The 17,305-nt window shown below is 35.2% G+C and overlaps 1 protein-coding gene across 2 annotated transcripts; it reads right to left on the bottom strand.

The window, feature by feature from the left end:
• Positions 1 to 615: 615 nt before the first annotated feature.
• Positions 616 to 15,499, bottom strand: LOC134294378 (uncharacterized). Of its 2 annotated transcripts, XM_062965244.1 has the most exons (5): positions 10,248 to 15,480; positions 7,544 to 7,707; positions 4,638 to 4,712; positions 3,472 to 3,635; positions 2,165 to 2,431 (listed from the first exon to the last, which is right to left on the bottom strand). In XM_062965244.1, exons 1-5 carry the CDS (start codon positions 10,532 to 10,534, stop codon positions 2,315 to 2,317), a joined length of 807 nt encoding a protein of 268 aa, XP_062821314.1. In that variant the 5' UTR covers positions 10,535 to 15,480; the 3' UTR covers positions 2,165 to 2,314. The 2 variants fall into 2 exon arrangements, with proteins under 2 accessions (XP_062821313.1, XP_062821314.1); XM_062965243.1 differs by lacking the exon at positions 3,472 to 3,635 and having other exon boundaries at positions 616 to 2,431; positions 10,248 to 15,499.
• Positions 15,500 to 17,305: the final 1,806 nt, after the last annotated feature.

The raw sequence follows: 17,305 nt of genomic DNA, 5'->3' as shown, positions 1-17,305 counted from the left end.
TAAATGTAATAATGATAATAAATAGAGTAAAATAACAAATGTAATAATAATAGAGTAAAATAATTAATGTAATAATACCAATAATAATAGAGAAAAATAATAAATGTACCATATATACTCGAGTATAAGCCGACCCAAATATAAGCCAACCAAGACCCTCACCCGAGTATAAGCCGCGGGGGGCTTTTTCAGTCCTAAAAAGGGGCTGAAAAAACTCAACTTATACTTAACTATATACGGTATATATTTAATTTTTATATATTAATATTATACTTGGCATTTATTATTTAATTTATATATTATTATTATTATTATATTTTATGGTATTGTTTAATTTATATTATTATTATATTTTATTGTATTTATCATTTAATTTTATATATTTAATTTTATATATTATTACTTACATTTTTGTTTTATATATTATTTTATTTTGTATTATTATTGTATTTTTAGATATTTATTATTTTATATATTATTAATATTATTTTTATATATATGTATTGCTTTAATTTTATATCAGTTGTAGTTGTAGTTCATCTACACCCAGAGGCTGAATCCCCACGACCATCAGAAAATGCTGAAGGAATTTGGGCTCCCAAGACCCAGATCGTATTAAAATATAACCGGTGCCTTTTTATTGAAAAGCCTGTGTGGTTTTTATCTGTACAGCAATAACAACATACAACAGACGCCTGGTCCTTTTTCAACCTCGTCTGATTGGCTAAGAACAAACCAAGTCTCTGGAGGCTTTGAAGCAGCGGCTGGATGGCCATCTGTCGGGAGGGCTTAGATGCTGTTTTCCTCATTGGCAGAATGGGGTTGGACTGGGTGTCCCTTGAATGTGTGTCGGACTGCGACTCCCATCATCCCCATCTAGCATAGATACACATGTATATGTGTGCATATATGTGTGTGTTTATATATGTATGTATGTATGTATGTATATGTGTGTGTGTATATACGTATGTGGGTAATATATATGTGTGGGTATATATATGTGGGTGTGCATAAATGTGTGTGGGTATATATACGTGTATATACATATACAGTAGAGTCTCACTTATCCAACATAAACGGGCCGGCAGAAGCTTGGATAAGCGAATGTCTTGGATAATAAGGAGGGATTAAGGAAAAGCCTCTTAAACATCAAATTAGGTTATGATTTTACAAATTAAGCACCAAAACATCATGTTAGACAACAAATTTGACAGAAAAGGTAGTTCAATACGCAGTCATGTTATGTTGTAATTACTGTATTTACGAATTTAGCATGATGTTTTGAAAACATTGACTACAAAAATGTGTTGGATAATCCAGAACATTGGATAAGTGAGACTCTACTGTATATGTGTGTGTATATATATATACATATATATATATATACGTGGGTATATATATATGTGTGGGTGCATATGTCTGTGTGTATATGTGTATCTGTATATATACGTGCATATACATGTGTGTGTGTATATATATATGTATGTGGGTATATATATGTGTGGGTGCATATGTCTGTGTGTATATGTGTATCTGTATATATACGTGCATATACATGTGTGTGTATATATGTGTGTGTATATATGTACGTGGGTATATATGTATGTGTATATGTGTATCTGTATATATATCTGCATATACAGGTGTGTGTGTATATATATATGTATGTGGGTATATATATGTGTGGGTGCATATGTCTGTGTGTATATATGTATCTGTATATATACGTGCATATACATGTGTGTGTATATATGTGTGTGTATATATGTACGTGGGTATATATGTATGTGTATATGTGTATCTGTATATACAGGTGTGTGTGTGTATATATATGTATGTGGGTATATATGTGTGTGGGTGCATATGTATGTGTATATATGTGTATCTGTATATATACCTGCATATACATGTGTGTGTGTATATGTGTGTATATATGTATGTGGGTATATATATATATATATGGGTATATATATGACCCCCAAGGACAGTCCAGTTCAACCCTATTTCCGCCTGGCAGGAGGACACCACTCAAACCCTCCCGACAGATGGCCATCCCGGCTCGTCTTAAAAACATCCAGAGATTGGAGCGAAACAAAAGTGATGGCATAGTTTTGAAAGGAGGCTCAAAAGGATGCTCAGTCCTCTTTTCGGAAACCTTTTAGGTTTGTTTCGAACCGGATGCAGCTGTCGCTCTTGTTCCAGTCTGATGCCAATACGGACGAAGAGGACGTGGTTCCTTCCAGCTTGGTCAATGTCCCGGGAAGGGAGGTTTCCTTCCCATTGTATGTCCTTGCAATGTGGGGATCGGGGCCGTTCAGGGCCGGCAAAGGCAGTCCCGGGCCAAGCGGAGCGGCCGCACCGTCACGGAACCGTCCTCGGCGACAAAGGCGAAAGCGATCGCGGTGGTCCCGCGGGGCCGGCAGCAGCCTCTCTGCAAAGGGAGAAAATAATAACTTTATTTTTCTATCTCACCTCGGGCCAAGCCCAAAAAAATAATAATAAGCAAAGTAAAATACTGTATATACTCGAGTATAAGCCGAGTTTTTCAGCCCTTTTTTAGGACTGAGAAAGCCCCCCTCGGCTTATACTCGGGTAAAGATCCTGGTGGGCTTATATTCAGGTCGGCTTATACTCGAGTATACATGGTACATTTATTATTTTTCTCTATTATTATTGGTATTATTACATTAATTATTTTACTCTATTTATTATTATTACATTTATTATTTTACTCTATTTATTATCATTCTTACATTTATTATTTTACTCTATTAATATTGTCACTATTACATTTATTTTACTCTATTTTTATTATTATTAATACATTTATTATTTCACTCCGATACGATTAGTGTTACATTTATTATTTTAATCTATTCATTTTTACATTTATTATTTTACGGTATTTATTAGTATGATTACATGTATTATTTGACTCTATTATTATTAAAAGGATATGTAAGCACATTGAAGAAGATGAGAATAATGATTTAATCAGAGTCGAAGAGTCTTAAATTAGAGTTTTATGTAAATATTCAAAAACATTTAACCTACTGATGCCCCAATTAATGTAATTTTATTGGTATCTATTTTTATTTCTTAAATTTACCACCCTCGGCTTATACTGGAGTCAATGTTTTCCCAGTTTTGTTTGTGGTAAAATGAGGTGCCTCGGCTTATACTCGAGTATATACGGTAATTTTGTTGGTATCTCGGCTTATACCGGAGTCAATGTTTTCCCAGTTTTTTGTGGTAAAATTAGGTGCCTCGACTTATACTCGAGTATATACGGTAATTTTGTTGGTATCTCGGCTTATACTGGAGTCAATGTTTTCCCAGTTTTTTTGTGGTAAAATTAGGGGCCTCGGCTTATATTCGGGTCGGTTTATACTTGAGTTTATACGGTAATAAGCAAAGTAAAATACATGTAATTCCAGAGATGAAAACAAAGGGGCCGGGGTCTGCATTTACCTGCGTGAGGCCTCTGTCCGTTGCAAGGTTGGGTGGTTCTGGGGTGCACTCTCGAACCCATCGCTCCAGATCGGGCCCGTTTTCCTTCCGGCGGCAAGGGCAGCCCAGGCATTCGGCGAAGAGAAAGGCGGGCGGGTGCAAGACCCAGCTCTGCCAGCCCAGATCTGCGAGAAAAGGAGACCCAGAGCGATGGGACACGCTTGCTCCATCTCTTCTCCATCCCAGTCCCATCATCGCTTGGTCCTCTCGGGAGAGCATCCCTAACAATGTCTCCGTGGCAACGTCGCAGCCTCCTTTCATTGGCCGTCTCCCCCGTTTCTATTTGCATACGAGTCTATCTCTATCCTGCCCTCTTGTGGTCGCAACTAGGTACTGCATACATACACATTTGCTTCTTTTTGGGGGGCCTGGTTCCCAAATGGGGTGAATTCCCCAGCTGAAACCCCCACCGTTATTTTAGTTTGGATGTTTGGAAGGTATCGACACCAATATTCGTCCGGATCCATCAAACCGTGTAGGAGTCTTTGCGGAACAAACATATATACATTTTCCCACATTATTATTATTATTATTATTATTATTATTATTATTATTATTATTAGAAACACAACAAGATGAGTCCACAGCAGACACTCTGCTGGCTATTGAATTGGAATTATTATTATTATTATTATTATTATTATTATTATTATTATTATTAGAAACACAACAAGATGAGTCCACAGCAGACATTCTGCTGGCTGTTGTATTATTATTATTATTATTATTATTATTATTATTATTATTATTATTATTATATTTTATTATTAGAAACACAACAAGATGAGTCCACAGCAGACACTCTGCTGGCTGTTGTATTATTATTATTATTATTATTATTATTATTATTATTATTATTATTATTAGAAACACAACAAGATGAGTCCACAGCAGACACTCTGCTGGCTATTGAATTGGAATTATTATTATTATTATTATTATTATTATTATTATTATTATTATTATTATTATTATCACAACAAGATAAGTCCACAGCAGACACTCTTCTGGCTGTTGTATTGGATCCCATGTCGGACACTATTATTATTATTATTATTATTATTATTATTATTATTATTATTATTATTATTATTGTGTGAGTGTGGTGTTGCTTCCATGCCTTTTACCAGTCAGTGTGATGTGATGGGAGATCTGGGCGCAGCCTCCTCTTTGGATCAGCAACGTCTCGTTGGGCGAAATATCTGTTGCCGAGAAACAAGAAACCAATTACCGTATATACTCAAAGATAAGCTGAGTTTTTCAGCCCTTTTTATCTGCTGAAAAAGCCTCCTCCGGCTTATAATCGGGTCAAGATCAAGCTGGGCTGCAGAGCCTGGAGGCCATTGCTTGTAATATATATTCCTCTCGTACCCTCCCTTATCAGTGTGTTTTCTTTTCCAAAGCCTCCCTCGCTCTTAACCAAGGGAATGTTTTGAAAAGGGAAAGAAGCCCTTGCAAGTCAGAAGAAGAACATTTTTATCCTTTAATCTTATAAAAGCATTTTCCCCTGAAATATTTGTTAATCTCTGCTACAGATATATAGGCACTTCCCCTTGCAAGCCTTTGCAATCCCTATGTACCTTTATATTTGTATCTATATACATTAATTTTATATATGAATTTCCCCTCATATGTTTGCAAGTTTTTGCAAATCCCATATACATATAGATATCTAGAGATTTCCATGTACCTGTATATCTGTATCTATGTGTATGCATTATTTTTATATATGAATCTTTGCCTCAAATGTTTGCAAGTCTTTGCAAATCCTATGCAGATATACCGTATATACTCGAGTATAAGCCGACCCGAATATAAGCCGAGGCACCTAATTTTACCACAAAAAAAACTGGGAAAACATTTAAGCCGAGGGTGGGGAATTTCAGAAATAAAAATAAATACCAATAAAAATTATATTAATTGAGGCTAGGTTAAATGTTTTTAATATTTACATAAAGCTCAAATTTAAGATAAGACTGTCCTATTCAAATCATGATTCTCATCTTCTTCATTGTAAATGTGCTTATGTATCCTTTTAATAATAATAGAGTAAAATAATACATGTAATAATAATAATAATAAATACAGGAAAATAATACATGTAATAATAAATAGAATAAAATAATAAATATAATAATATCAGAGTAAAAAAATAAATGTATTATTAATAATAATAAAAATAGAGTAAAATAAATGTAATAGTAGCAACAATAATAGAGTAAAATAATAAATGTAACAATACCAATAATAATAATAATAATAAATAGAGTAAAATAATAAATATAATAATAGAGTGAAATAATAAACGTATTATTATTAATAATAAAAATAAAGTAAAATAAATGTAATAGTAGCAACAATAATAGAGTAAAATAACACATGTAATAATAATAATAATAATAATAATAATAAATACAGGAAAATAATACAAGTAATAATTAATAGAGTAAAATAATAATTGCAATAATAATAATAATAATATCAGTGTGAAATAATAAATGTATTATTAATAATAATAAAAATGAGTAAAATAAATGTAATAGTACATGTAATAATAATAATATTAATAAATACAGGGAAATGATACATGTAATAATAAATAGAGTAAAATAATAAATATAATAATATCAGTGTGAAATAATAAATGTATTATTAATAATAATAAAAATGAGTAAAATAAATGTAATAGTAGCAACAATAATACATGTAATTATAATAATATTAATAAATACAGGGAAATGATACATGTAATAATAAATAGAGTAAAATAATAAATATAATAATATCAGTGTGAAATAATAAATGTATTATTAATAATAATAAAAATGAGTAAAATAAATGTAATAGTAGCAACAATAATAGAGTAAAATAATAAATATAACAATACCAATAATAATAGAGAAAAATAATAAATATACCATATATACTTGAGTATAAGCCGACCTGTATATAAACCCACCAGGACCCTCACCCGAGTATAAGCTGAGGGGGGCTTATTCAGTCTTAAAAAGAGGGCTGAAAAACTAGGCTTATACTCGAGTATATACAGTATATATTTATATAAGTGTGTGTATATATATCTTCTGTAGGGGGGTGGGTGCGTGGGGGGGGAGATGGGGGTTTTCTTGCTCTTTTCTTTGCTTTTCTATTAGAATGTGTTCTCACTCTTTTGCTGGACACTTTTGGAAAATTGCAATAAAAATTAGTTTTTAAAAATCTAGGAATCTCTGGGTCCTTCGGCTGGAAGCTGAGCATAGCATCGCAGGGGTGGATATAGAGCAGGCAAGGGCAAACTTGGGCTCTTTGGGTGTTTTGGACTACAACTCCCACAATTCCTAACAGACTAGCTGTGCCCGGCCACGCGTTGCTGTGGCGAAGTCTGGTGGTATGGAAAATAAAAGTATTGAGGAATTGGTGGTAGTTAAGGTAAAGGGTAAAGGTTTTCCCCTGACATTAAGTCCATTATAAATGGGTTATATAGCTCTGTGGAAGGGCCTTGAGTCTACACTGCCATATAATCCAGTTAAAATCAGATAATCTGTATTTTATAGGCAGTGTGGAAGAGGCCTAAGTGAGGCCTAACTCTGCCTGTCCCCTGGGCTGAGTGAGTTGCTAGGAGACCAAGTGGGCGGAGCTTAGCCTTCTAACTGGCAGCAATTGGATAAAAACAATTATTCCTCTCCCTCTAATTAGGACTTTATTTTTCTTTTCTTTTTGTTGTATGAACCTAGAGGCATGGATGAGGAGTTGTGCTGCCAAGTTTAGTGTTTCTGGGATGTGTAGTTTTGTTGTTTTGTCCTAGGCTGAAATTTCATTACCCTTTTATATAGATAGATAGATAGATAGATAGATAGATAGATTGGTACGAGGCTTGAAGGAAGACTGGCCAAAGTAGATGGGGGCAACTGAGGGCAGGACTATAGGGTCCCAGTGTTGGAAGGGACCCCAAGGGCCACCCAGCCCAACCTGGCAGGGAAAGCACCATCAAAGCCCCCCCGACGGATGGCCATGCAGCTACATAAAGGGTACTCACTGAGTGTCTGCCCCTCCGCGGACAGCGCTGGGGCTTCGGCCACTTCCTTGGCCCAAGTTTGCCGCAACTGGACCGTGGTCTCTGCCGGGAACCGAGGGGCTCGATCCAAGTGGAGCAAGCGGAGAAGAGACTGACCGATGCGCTGGAGGACCTGCTCTCTGCAGCTGGACAGAGGAGACAAAACCATGGTCAGTTCTGGAAGAAAAAGGCCATGCGCTTCTAGGCGGCATCAATAGGAGGAGGGTGTCGAGAGGAAGCAGCCAGGCTTTGAGGCTGCAAGGCCATTCAATGCTAATCAAGGTGGCCAATGGCAACACTCACTCACACTGGCCTCCAACAGACAAGAGTGAGGGTGCATGCCAAAGACGTGGGCGAAATGTCAGGAGAGAATGCTGCTTCTGGAAAGTGGCCAGGCAGCCCAGAAAACCCACAGCAACCCAGTGATTCCGGCCATGAAAGCCTTCCTTCGACAACACAGTATTTTATTTTATTATTTTATTATTATTTTATTATATTTTATTATTTTATTTTATTTTATTATTATTTTATTATACTGGCCTCGAACAGACAAGAGTGAGGGTGTATGCCAAAGACGTGGGCGAAATGTCAGGAGAGAATGCTGCTTCTGAAACATGGCCAGGCAGCCCAAAAAACCCACAGCAACCCAGTGATTCCGGCCATGAAAGCCTTCCTTCGATAACACAGTATTTTATTTTATTATTATTTTATTATATTTTACTTGTTATTATTTATTATATTTTATTATTTTATTATATTTTACTTATTATTATTGTATTATTATATTTTATTATTATATTTTATTATTTTTATTTTATTATTTTTATTTATTAATTATTTTATTATATTTTTATTATTTTATTATTTAATTATATTTTATTATATATATATTATATATATAATAAAATATTATTTAATTATTATATTTTATTATTTTATTTTATTTTAATTATTTTATTTTATTTTATTATTGCGATGCAATGCTTTTAAAGCTACGGACAATGCAATTGCTGTTGCCCACGTTTGGTCTAAAACTATTTAGCTGTTTGTGATTCCTTCATTTTATCACTTTAAAACTTATTTATTATGCAATGCTTTTGACGCAAAATAAATAAATTATTTTATTATTTATTTTATTTTTTACTTTTTATTTTAATTTTATTATTTTGATTTATTTATTTTATTTTATTATTTTATTATATTTTACTTATTATTACAGTAGAGTCTCACTTATCCAAGTTCGCTTAGCCAACGTTCTGAATTATCCAATGCATTTCTGTAGTCAAAGTTTTCAATACATCATGATATTTTGGTGCTAAATTCGTAAATACAGTAATTACTACGTAGCATTACTGCATATTGAACTACTTTTTCTGTCAAATTTGTTGTATAACATGATGTTTTGGTGCTTAAATTGTAAAATCATAACCTAATTTGATGTTTAATAGGCTTCTCTTTAATCTCTCCTTATTATCCAACACATTTGCTTATCCAACGTTCTGCCGGCCCGTTTATGTTGGATAAGTAAGACTCTACTGTATATCTTATTATTTTATTTCATTTTATTTTTTAAATTTCATTTCATTATTTTAATTTATTGTTTTATTTTATTATATATTTTATTTTTTATTTCATTATTTTAATTTACTATATTATATTACTTTTTATTTTTTATATTTTTATTTATTGTTTTATTTTATTATATTTTTTATTTTTTATTTCATCGTTTTAATTTATTATATTATTTTATTTTATGATTTTTTATTTTATTTTATTTTTATTTATTGCTTTATTTTATTATATATTTTATATTTTATTTTTTATTTCATTATTTTAATTTATTATATCATTTTATTATTTTTTATTTTATTTTATTTCATTATTGTAATTTATTGCTTTATTTCATTATTTTATTTAAATGTATTATTATTTTTTTATTTTTTTATATATATCATTTCATTTTGTGATGCTTGCGTTGCAAAGTAAATGCCAACCCCCAAATCCATGAGATGCAAATTCGAGCATTAGGAAGTCAAAGAGATACAAAGCCTTATTATATATTTTATTTTTTATTTCATTATTTTAATTTATTATTTTATTTCATTTTTATTTTATTTCATTTCATTATTTTAATTTATTGCTTTATTTCATTATTTTATTTAAATTTACTATTTTATTTTTATTTTATATTTTATTATTTTTATTTTATTTTATTTTTTAATTTATTGTTTTATTTTATTATATATTTTATTTTTTATTTCATTGTTTTAATTTATTATTTTATTTTATTTTATTATTTCATTTCATTTCATTATTTTAATTTATTGCTTTATTTTATTTAATTTAAATTTACTATTTTATTTTATTTTTATTTTATATTTCATTTCATTTTGTGATGCACGCGTTGCAAAGCAAATGCCAACCCCCAAATCCACGAGATGCAAATTCGAGCATTAGGAAGTCAAAGAGATAAAAAGCCACTGCAAACGCAGGCCTGCAAACCCATTTCACCTGGATTGCATCCATTGTGCAGTGTAGGATCAAAGCCCAGGAGCATCCCCATCGCAACGGGCTCCAGTGTCCTTTATGGGATGTCTGAACCCACCACTCTTTTGCATGGGTGCCATTCGTTCCTTGCCATCGGACGCCAAGGCACACCTGTCTCCCGCCCTTGCTTGGTGCTCACCTTCCATTGAGGGCCAGCACCGTGCTGCCCATCCGGGGGTCTTGGTCCAGGTCAGTCTCCCGGGGGGCGGCCCAGAGCAAGGCCCCGGTGAGGAAGCCACTGGCCAGGAGCAGGTGGAGCATGGTGCGGGTGCTGCTGCCGCCGCTGAGCATCCAGCAGGCCAGACTGTGGGAACCCGCTTTTATCTGCCTCTCCCCCAACATTGTTGTGACCTTGGCATTTTTTCGTGAGCGCCGACAACAGGGACATGGAAAGGAGCCTCCGGTGCCAGCATTTTCCTTCACCATGACTTGGGAGAGACCCTAAAGTCCAACCCCATTCTGCCGGGCAAAGTCATCCCAACAGATGGCCATACACCCTCTGAATAATAATAATAATAATAATAATAATAATAATAATAATAATAATAATAAAGAAGAAGAAGAACATGCCCTGGCAGAATATGTCAAGCAAAGTGAAGAACCTGCTTTGATTGAAGTCAAAAATCAGAAACTCCTCAAAGCACAGCAGACAAAAAACCAGTACAAGAAAACCGCACTACAAACTAGAGCTGACAGCTGGCACAACAAAACATTTCATGGAAAGTTTCTTGACAAAATTGAAGGGAAAGCTGACAAGGAGAAGACCTGGCTCTGGCTCACGAAAGGGACCCTGAAGAAGGAGGCAGAAGGTCTGATCCTTGCAGCCCAGGAGCAAGACATCAGGACAAAGGCAATTGAGGCCAAGATCGAAAAATCAGCTGATGACCCAAAATGCAGACTGTGCAAGGAAACTGACGAAACCATTGATCATCTCCTCAGCTGCTGTAAGAAAATCGCACAGACAGACTACAAACAGAGGCACAACTACATGGCCCAAATGATCCATTGGAACTTATGCCTCAAGTACCACCTCCCAGCAGCAAAGAACTGGTGGGATCACAAACCTGCAAAAGTCTTAGAGAATGAGCACGCAAAGATACTGTGGGACTTCTGAATCCAGACTGACAAAGTTCTGGAACACAACACACCAGACATCACAGTTGTGGAAAAGAAAAAGGTTTGGATCATTGATGTTGCCATCACAGGTGACAGTCACATTGACGAAAAACAACAGGAAAAACTCAGCCGCTATCAGGACCTCAAGACTGAACTTCAAAGACTCTGGCAGAAACCAGTGCAGGTGGTCCCAGTGGTGATGGGCACACTGGGTGCCATGCCAAAAGATCTCAGCCGGCATTTGGGAACAATAGACATTGACAAAATCACGATCTGCCAACTGCAAAAGGCCACCCTGCTGGGATCTGTGCACATCATCCGAAAATACATCACACAGTCCTAGACACTTGGGAAGTGTTCGACTTGTGATTTTGTGATACGAAATCCAGCATATCTATCTTGTTCACTATGTCATACAATAATAATAATAATAATAATAATAATAATAATAATAATAATAATAATAATAATAATAATAATAATAGAATCCTAATGCTGGAACAGACCCCAAAGGCCATCCAGTTCAACCCCATTCCACTGGGCAAAATCATCCCGACAGATGGCCATCCAACTTCTGTTTACAAACTTCCAAGGAAGGAGTCTCCATTGCACTCCCAGGCAGTCTTTATTGCATTCAGGTTGGAAGGGAGCCCAAAGGCCAATCCCATTTTGCCGGGCAGGAAGACACCATCAAAGCCCTCCCAGCAGATGGCCATACAGCCTCTGAATAAATAATAATAATAATAATAATAATAATAATAATAATAATTTATCACAGCATTTGTATCCCGCCCTTCTCACCTAAGAGGGGACTCAGGGCAGCTTACAATAAAAACACATACAAAAATAATACAATACATTGCAATTCAATTAAAATTAATTATGTTAGACATTAATTAAAATACACTTATAAATATGCAGATTGGCGTGTTCAGAGTCTAAAAAACTGGGTCTAAAAACTAATAATAATAATAATAATAATAATAATAATAATAATAATAATAATAATAATAATAATAGAATCCTAATGCTGGAACTGACCCAAAAGGCCATCCAGTCCAACCCCATTCCAGACACCATCAAAGCCATCCTGACGGATGGCCACCAGAAAAATATGTCACAACTGAACAACTCTTGCTGTAAATAAGTTCTTCCCAAGGTTTACCCGGAGTGTGTTATTTATTATTTATTTATTAGCGACATTTATATCCCGTCCTTTTCACCCCGAAGGGGACTCAGGGCGGTTTACAAGTATATATACATACAATATATTATATTATATGACTATATTGCAATATTAATAGTAATATTGCATGTAATATAAATATACAATTATAATAGTGAATTATAATTATTATAATATTGTATTACATCATATTATTATTAATATTACATGTATATACAATATATTATAATACAGTAGAGTCTCACTTATCCAACGTTCTGGATTATCCAATGCATTTTTGTAGTCAATGTTTTCAATGCATTGTGATATTTTGGTGCTAAATTCATAAATACAGTAATTGCTACATGGCACTAATGTGTAATGAACTATTTTTTCTGTCAAATTTGTTGTCTAACATGATCTTTTGGTGCTTAATTTGTAAAATCATAACCTAATTTGATGTTTAATAGGCTTTTCCTTAATAATCCCTCCTTATAATCCAACATATTCGCTTATCCAACGTTATGCTGGCCCGTTTATGTTGGATAAATGAGACTGTATTGTATTAGTATAGTCTAATATTTTTATATATTATTATATCATTAAATTGATACAGGAGACATGGTGGAAAAGGCTCTTATCGCTGGAATCACTGGGTTGCTGTGAGTCTTTGGGGGCTGCCTGGCCGTGTTCCAGAAGTAGCATTCTTTCCTGACGTTTCGCCCACATCTCTGGCAGATTGAATAGAATAGCCTTGCAGCTATTGTTACTGAAGCTGCAAGGCATTGCATAGCCTTGCAGCTTCAAAGCCTGGCTGGTTCCTCACAACTTCTGAGGTGTGGGCAAAGTGTCAAGAGAGACTTACTGTATATACTCGAGTATAAGCCTAGTTTTTCAGCCCTTTTTTTAAGACTGAAAAAGCCCCCCTCGGCTTATACTCGGGGGAGGGTCCTGGTTGGCTTGTATTTGGGTCAGCTTATACTCCAGAATATATGGTAAATTTATTATTTTTCTCTATTAATAGTGGTATGATTACATTTATTATTTTTCTTTATTATTGTTGCTACTATTACATTTATTTTACTCTATTATTATTATTATTATTATTATTATTATTATTACATTTATTATTTCACTCTGATCTTATTAATATTATTGCATTTATTATTTTCCTGTATTTATTATTACATGTATTATTTTCCTGTATTTATTATTATTATTATTACATGTATTATTTTACTCTATTATTATTAAATGGATACATAAGCACATTTACATGGAGGAAGATGAGTACCATGATTTGATCAGAATTGGACAGTCTTATCTATGTAAATATTCAAAAACATTTAACCTACCGATGCCTCAATTAATTTAATTTTATGGGTATCTGTTTTTATTTCTGAAATTTACCACCCTCGGCTTATACTGGAGTCAATGTTTTCCCAGGTTTTTTTTTTGTGGTAAAATTAGATGCCTCAGCTTATATTTGGGTTAGCTTATACTCAAGTATATACGGTAATGTTATTGGTATCTCAGCTTATACTGGAGTCAATGTTTTCCCAGTTTTTTTTGTGGTAAAATTAGATGCCTCAGCTTATATTCGGGTCGGCTTATACTCAAGTATATATGGTAATATTATTGGTATCTCAGTAATATCAAGGGGGAAATCTTTACCTTTACCAAACAAGAGTAATTTTCTTTGGAGTGCCAGCGTGGTGCCGTCCTGCCTGGGAGAACAGGGCTGGACTAGATGTCCCTTGGGGGTCCCTTCCAACTCAAAGGTGCCATTGCTATCCACATAATAATAATTTATTTGTTTGACCAGTCATATGACCATTTCAAAGTGCAACATAAATAAAAAACAAGGCAAAAAGGATGGGAGGACAGGCAGCTGACCGTCTGTTTGCCGACAAAATCTTATTTTCCTGATTCTTCTTCTTTCAGAAAATGTGGTTTTTTCTTGATAGCTTTCGGGATAAAAAGTCTGACTCTGATTATGGTGGATCTTTCTTGTCCTTGCAAGAGGACGGTCAGAAGATCATTTCTGTTGGGAGACCTAAAATTAGATAGTAATGGATGTAAATAACTGTGTTGTTCAAACCTGGCCCTGGTGTATATTCTTCTTAAGGGCAACGGAACTGGAATAGTCAGATAGTGTTCTAAATGAGTATTCATTTTGTGGGAGGCTAAAAACTTTGTGGCAGAAGACCTACCTATACTTGCTAAGTCCAACTGAGCATAGATATCATGAGTGCATTGCATGAGCACTTGTTTTGCCCTAGGTCCTAATAATTCAGAAATTGTAAAGGAAGGCCAGTTTTAGCCACCTCATTGTTTAAGGCCACTGCCCATGATGACTTGTGGGCACGCTGGTCTTGATCCTCTAAACATAGCTGAGGATCATTGTGCCATTGCGATCAGTCTGCACACTTTCATGCTCAGCGCAGGCGCCGGAGCCGCATCTCTTTGCAGGCAGGTGCAGGGCCTGGCGCTCGCTCCTCTGTGAGTGTCTGACCTTGGCCATGTCTGGCTGGCCTGGCAGAGACGTGCTTGGCTTGGAATCTGTTCAAAAGGCCGCCGGTCCTGCCTTGGCAGAGATAGACAACACTCAGCTCTCCTGCTCTGTCTCGACAGATGGCCATCCCCAGAGAGGAGCCTCCATCATCATTACCATCAAAGATTAGTATTGCTGAATAGAATCTGAGGGAAGTTTGGGAACGCCAAGGCCATCTGATGTAAACAACGGCACCATCAAAGCCCTCCCAACAGATGGCCATCCAGCCTTCTTTAAAAAAAAGCCCTCACAACCTCTGAGGCATAGATAATGATGATGATGATGATGATAATAATAATACCTCCCCTGCAAAAGTATTGGAAAATGAGCACGCAAAGATACTGTGGGACTTCCGAATCCAGACTGACAAAGTTCTGGAACACAACACACCAGACATCACAGTTGTGGAAAAGAAAAAGGTTTGGATCATTGATGTTTCCTCCCAGGTGACAGTCGCAGTGACGAAAAACAACAGGAAAAACTCAGCCGCTATCAGGACCTCAAGATTGAACTTCAAAGACTCTGGATGAAACCAGTGCAGTTGGTCCCAGTGGTGATGGGCACACTGGGTGCCGTGACAAAAGATCTCAGTCGGCATTTGGAAACAATAGACATTGACAAAATTACGATCTGCCAACTGCAAAAGGCCACCCGACTGGGATCTGCACGCATCATCCGAAAATACATCACACAGTCCTAGACACTTGGGAAGTGTTCGACTTGTGATTTTGTGATATGAAATCCAGCATGTCTATCTTGTTTGCTGTGTCATACAATAATAATAATAATAATAATAATAATAATAATAATAATAATAATAATAATAATAATAATAATAGTTTTATTTATATCCCACCACCATCTCCCAAAAGAGACTTGGGGTGGCTTACAAGCATGCGGTAGTGCAATAAAATATACAATAGAGTAAAAACAGTGTAAAACAGTAGAGTCTCACTTATCCAACATAAACGGGCTGGCAGAACGTTGGATAAGCGAATATGTTGGATAATAAGGAGAGATGAAGAAAAAGCCTATTAAACATCAAAATAGGTTATGATTTTACAAATTAAGCACCAAAACATCATGTTATACAACACATTAATGCTATGTAGTAATTACAGTAGAGTCTCACTTATCCAACACTCACTTATCCAACGTTCTGGATTATCCAACACATTTTTGTAGTCAATGTTTTCAATACATCATGATATTTTGCTAAATTTGTAAATACAGTCATTACTACATAGCATTACTGCGTATTGAACTCCTTTTTCTGTCAAATTTGTTGTATAACATGATGTTTTGGTGCTTAATTTGTAAAATCATAGCCTAATTTGATGTGTAATAGACTTTTCCTTAATCTCTCCTTATTATCCAACATATTTGCTTGTCCAACGTTCTGCCGGCCCGTTTATGTTGGATAAGTGAGACTATATTTACAAATTTAGCACCAAAATATCACAATACATTGAAAACATTGACTACAAAAATGCATTGAATAATCCAGAACGTTGGATAAGTGAGACTGTACTGTAATAATAAAATGCAGTAAAACACATAACAGTTGTACACAGTAACAATATCAATATTATAACATAAAACAGCATTATTTTAACAGCATAAAAGTATCCAAAATGCTCAATAAACTGCAGCTTAGCTGCAGATAAAATGGTGTTATCAATTTGAGATGTGGCTGAAACGTCAGGAGAGAATGCTGCTTCTGGAACCATACAGCCCGGAAAACATACGACAACCCAGTAGTAGGAGTTATTTCTGTCCTGCTTTTATCCGCGCAGCCGGCGCTGCGTGTCTGTGTTGTTGTCCTTCCGACAATCACACACCTCCTTTCGGCCAGGAACGGATTGTTGATCCAGATCCGGCCGCGTTGCCTAAATATTTGGGTTTTTTTGGAGGACAGGGCCAGGAAAATACGCTCGATTGAGATACCAAAGCAGGAGTAAAAATAGTATCCCCAAAAGTTGAAATATTGTTTCCTGCGGCTTTCTAGACTCAATGTTATAATGGATTCAAATGATTCTGTGTGTTGGTTTGCTGTGAGTTTTCCGGGCTGTCTGGCCATGGTTCCAGAAGCAGCATTCTCTCCTGACATTTCTCCCACACCTATGGCAGGCATCCTCAGAGGTTGTGAGGTACCTCATAGATGCCAGGAGAGAATGCTTCCGGAGCATGGCCACACAGCCCGGAAAACTCACAGATTAAGTAATTAAGTAATGTATATGTTTTTAATGCTTTTTAATGTTTGTATAATGTATTTTTACTGATTACTTTTAAATGTGTTGTTAATTTTATTGATTTGTTTAGCATTGAATTGTGCCGGGTGTTGTAAGTCCCCTCGGGTGAG

The sequence above is a fragment of the Anolis carolinensis genome, unplaced genomic scaffold (assembly GCF_035594765.1).
Source record: "Anolis carolinensis isolate JA03-04 unplaced genomic scaffold, rAnoCar3.1.pri scaffold_14, whole genome shotgun sequence".
In the NCBI taxonomy this organism is placed as follows: domain Eukaryota; kingdom Metazoa; phylum Chordata; class Lepidosauria; order Squamata; family Dactyloidae; genus Anolis; species Anolis carolinensis.
The sequence above is the reverse complement of the archived record's forward strand: the minus strand, read 5'-3'. Positions and strand labels throughout refer to the sequence as shown.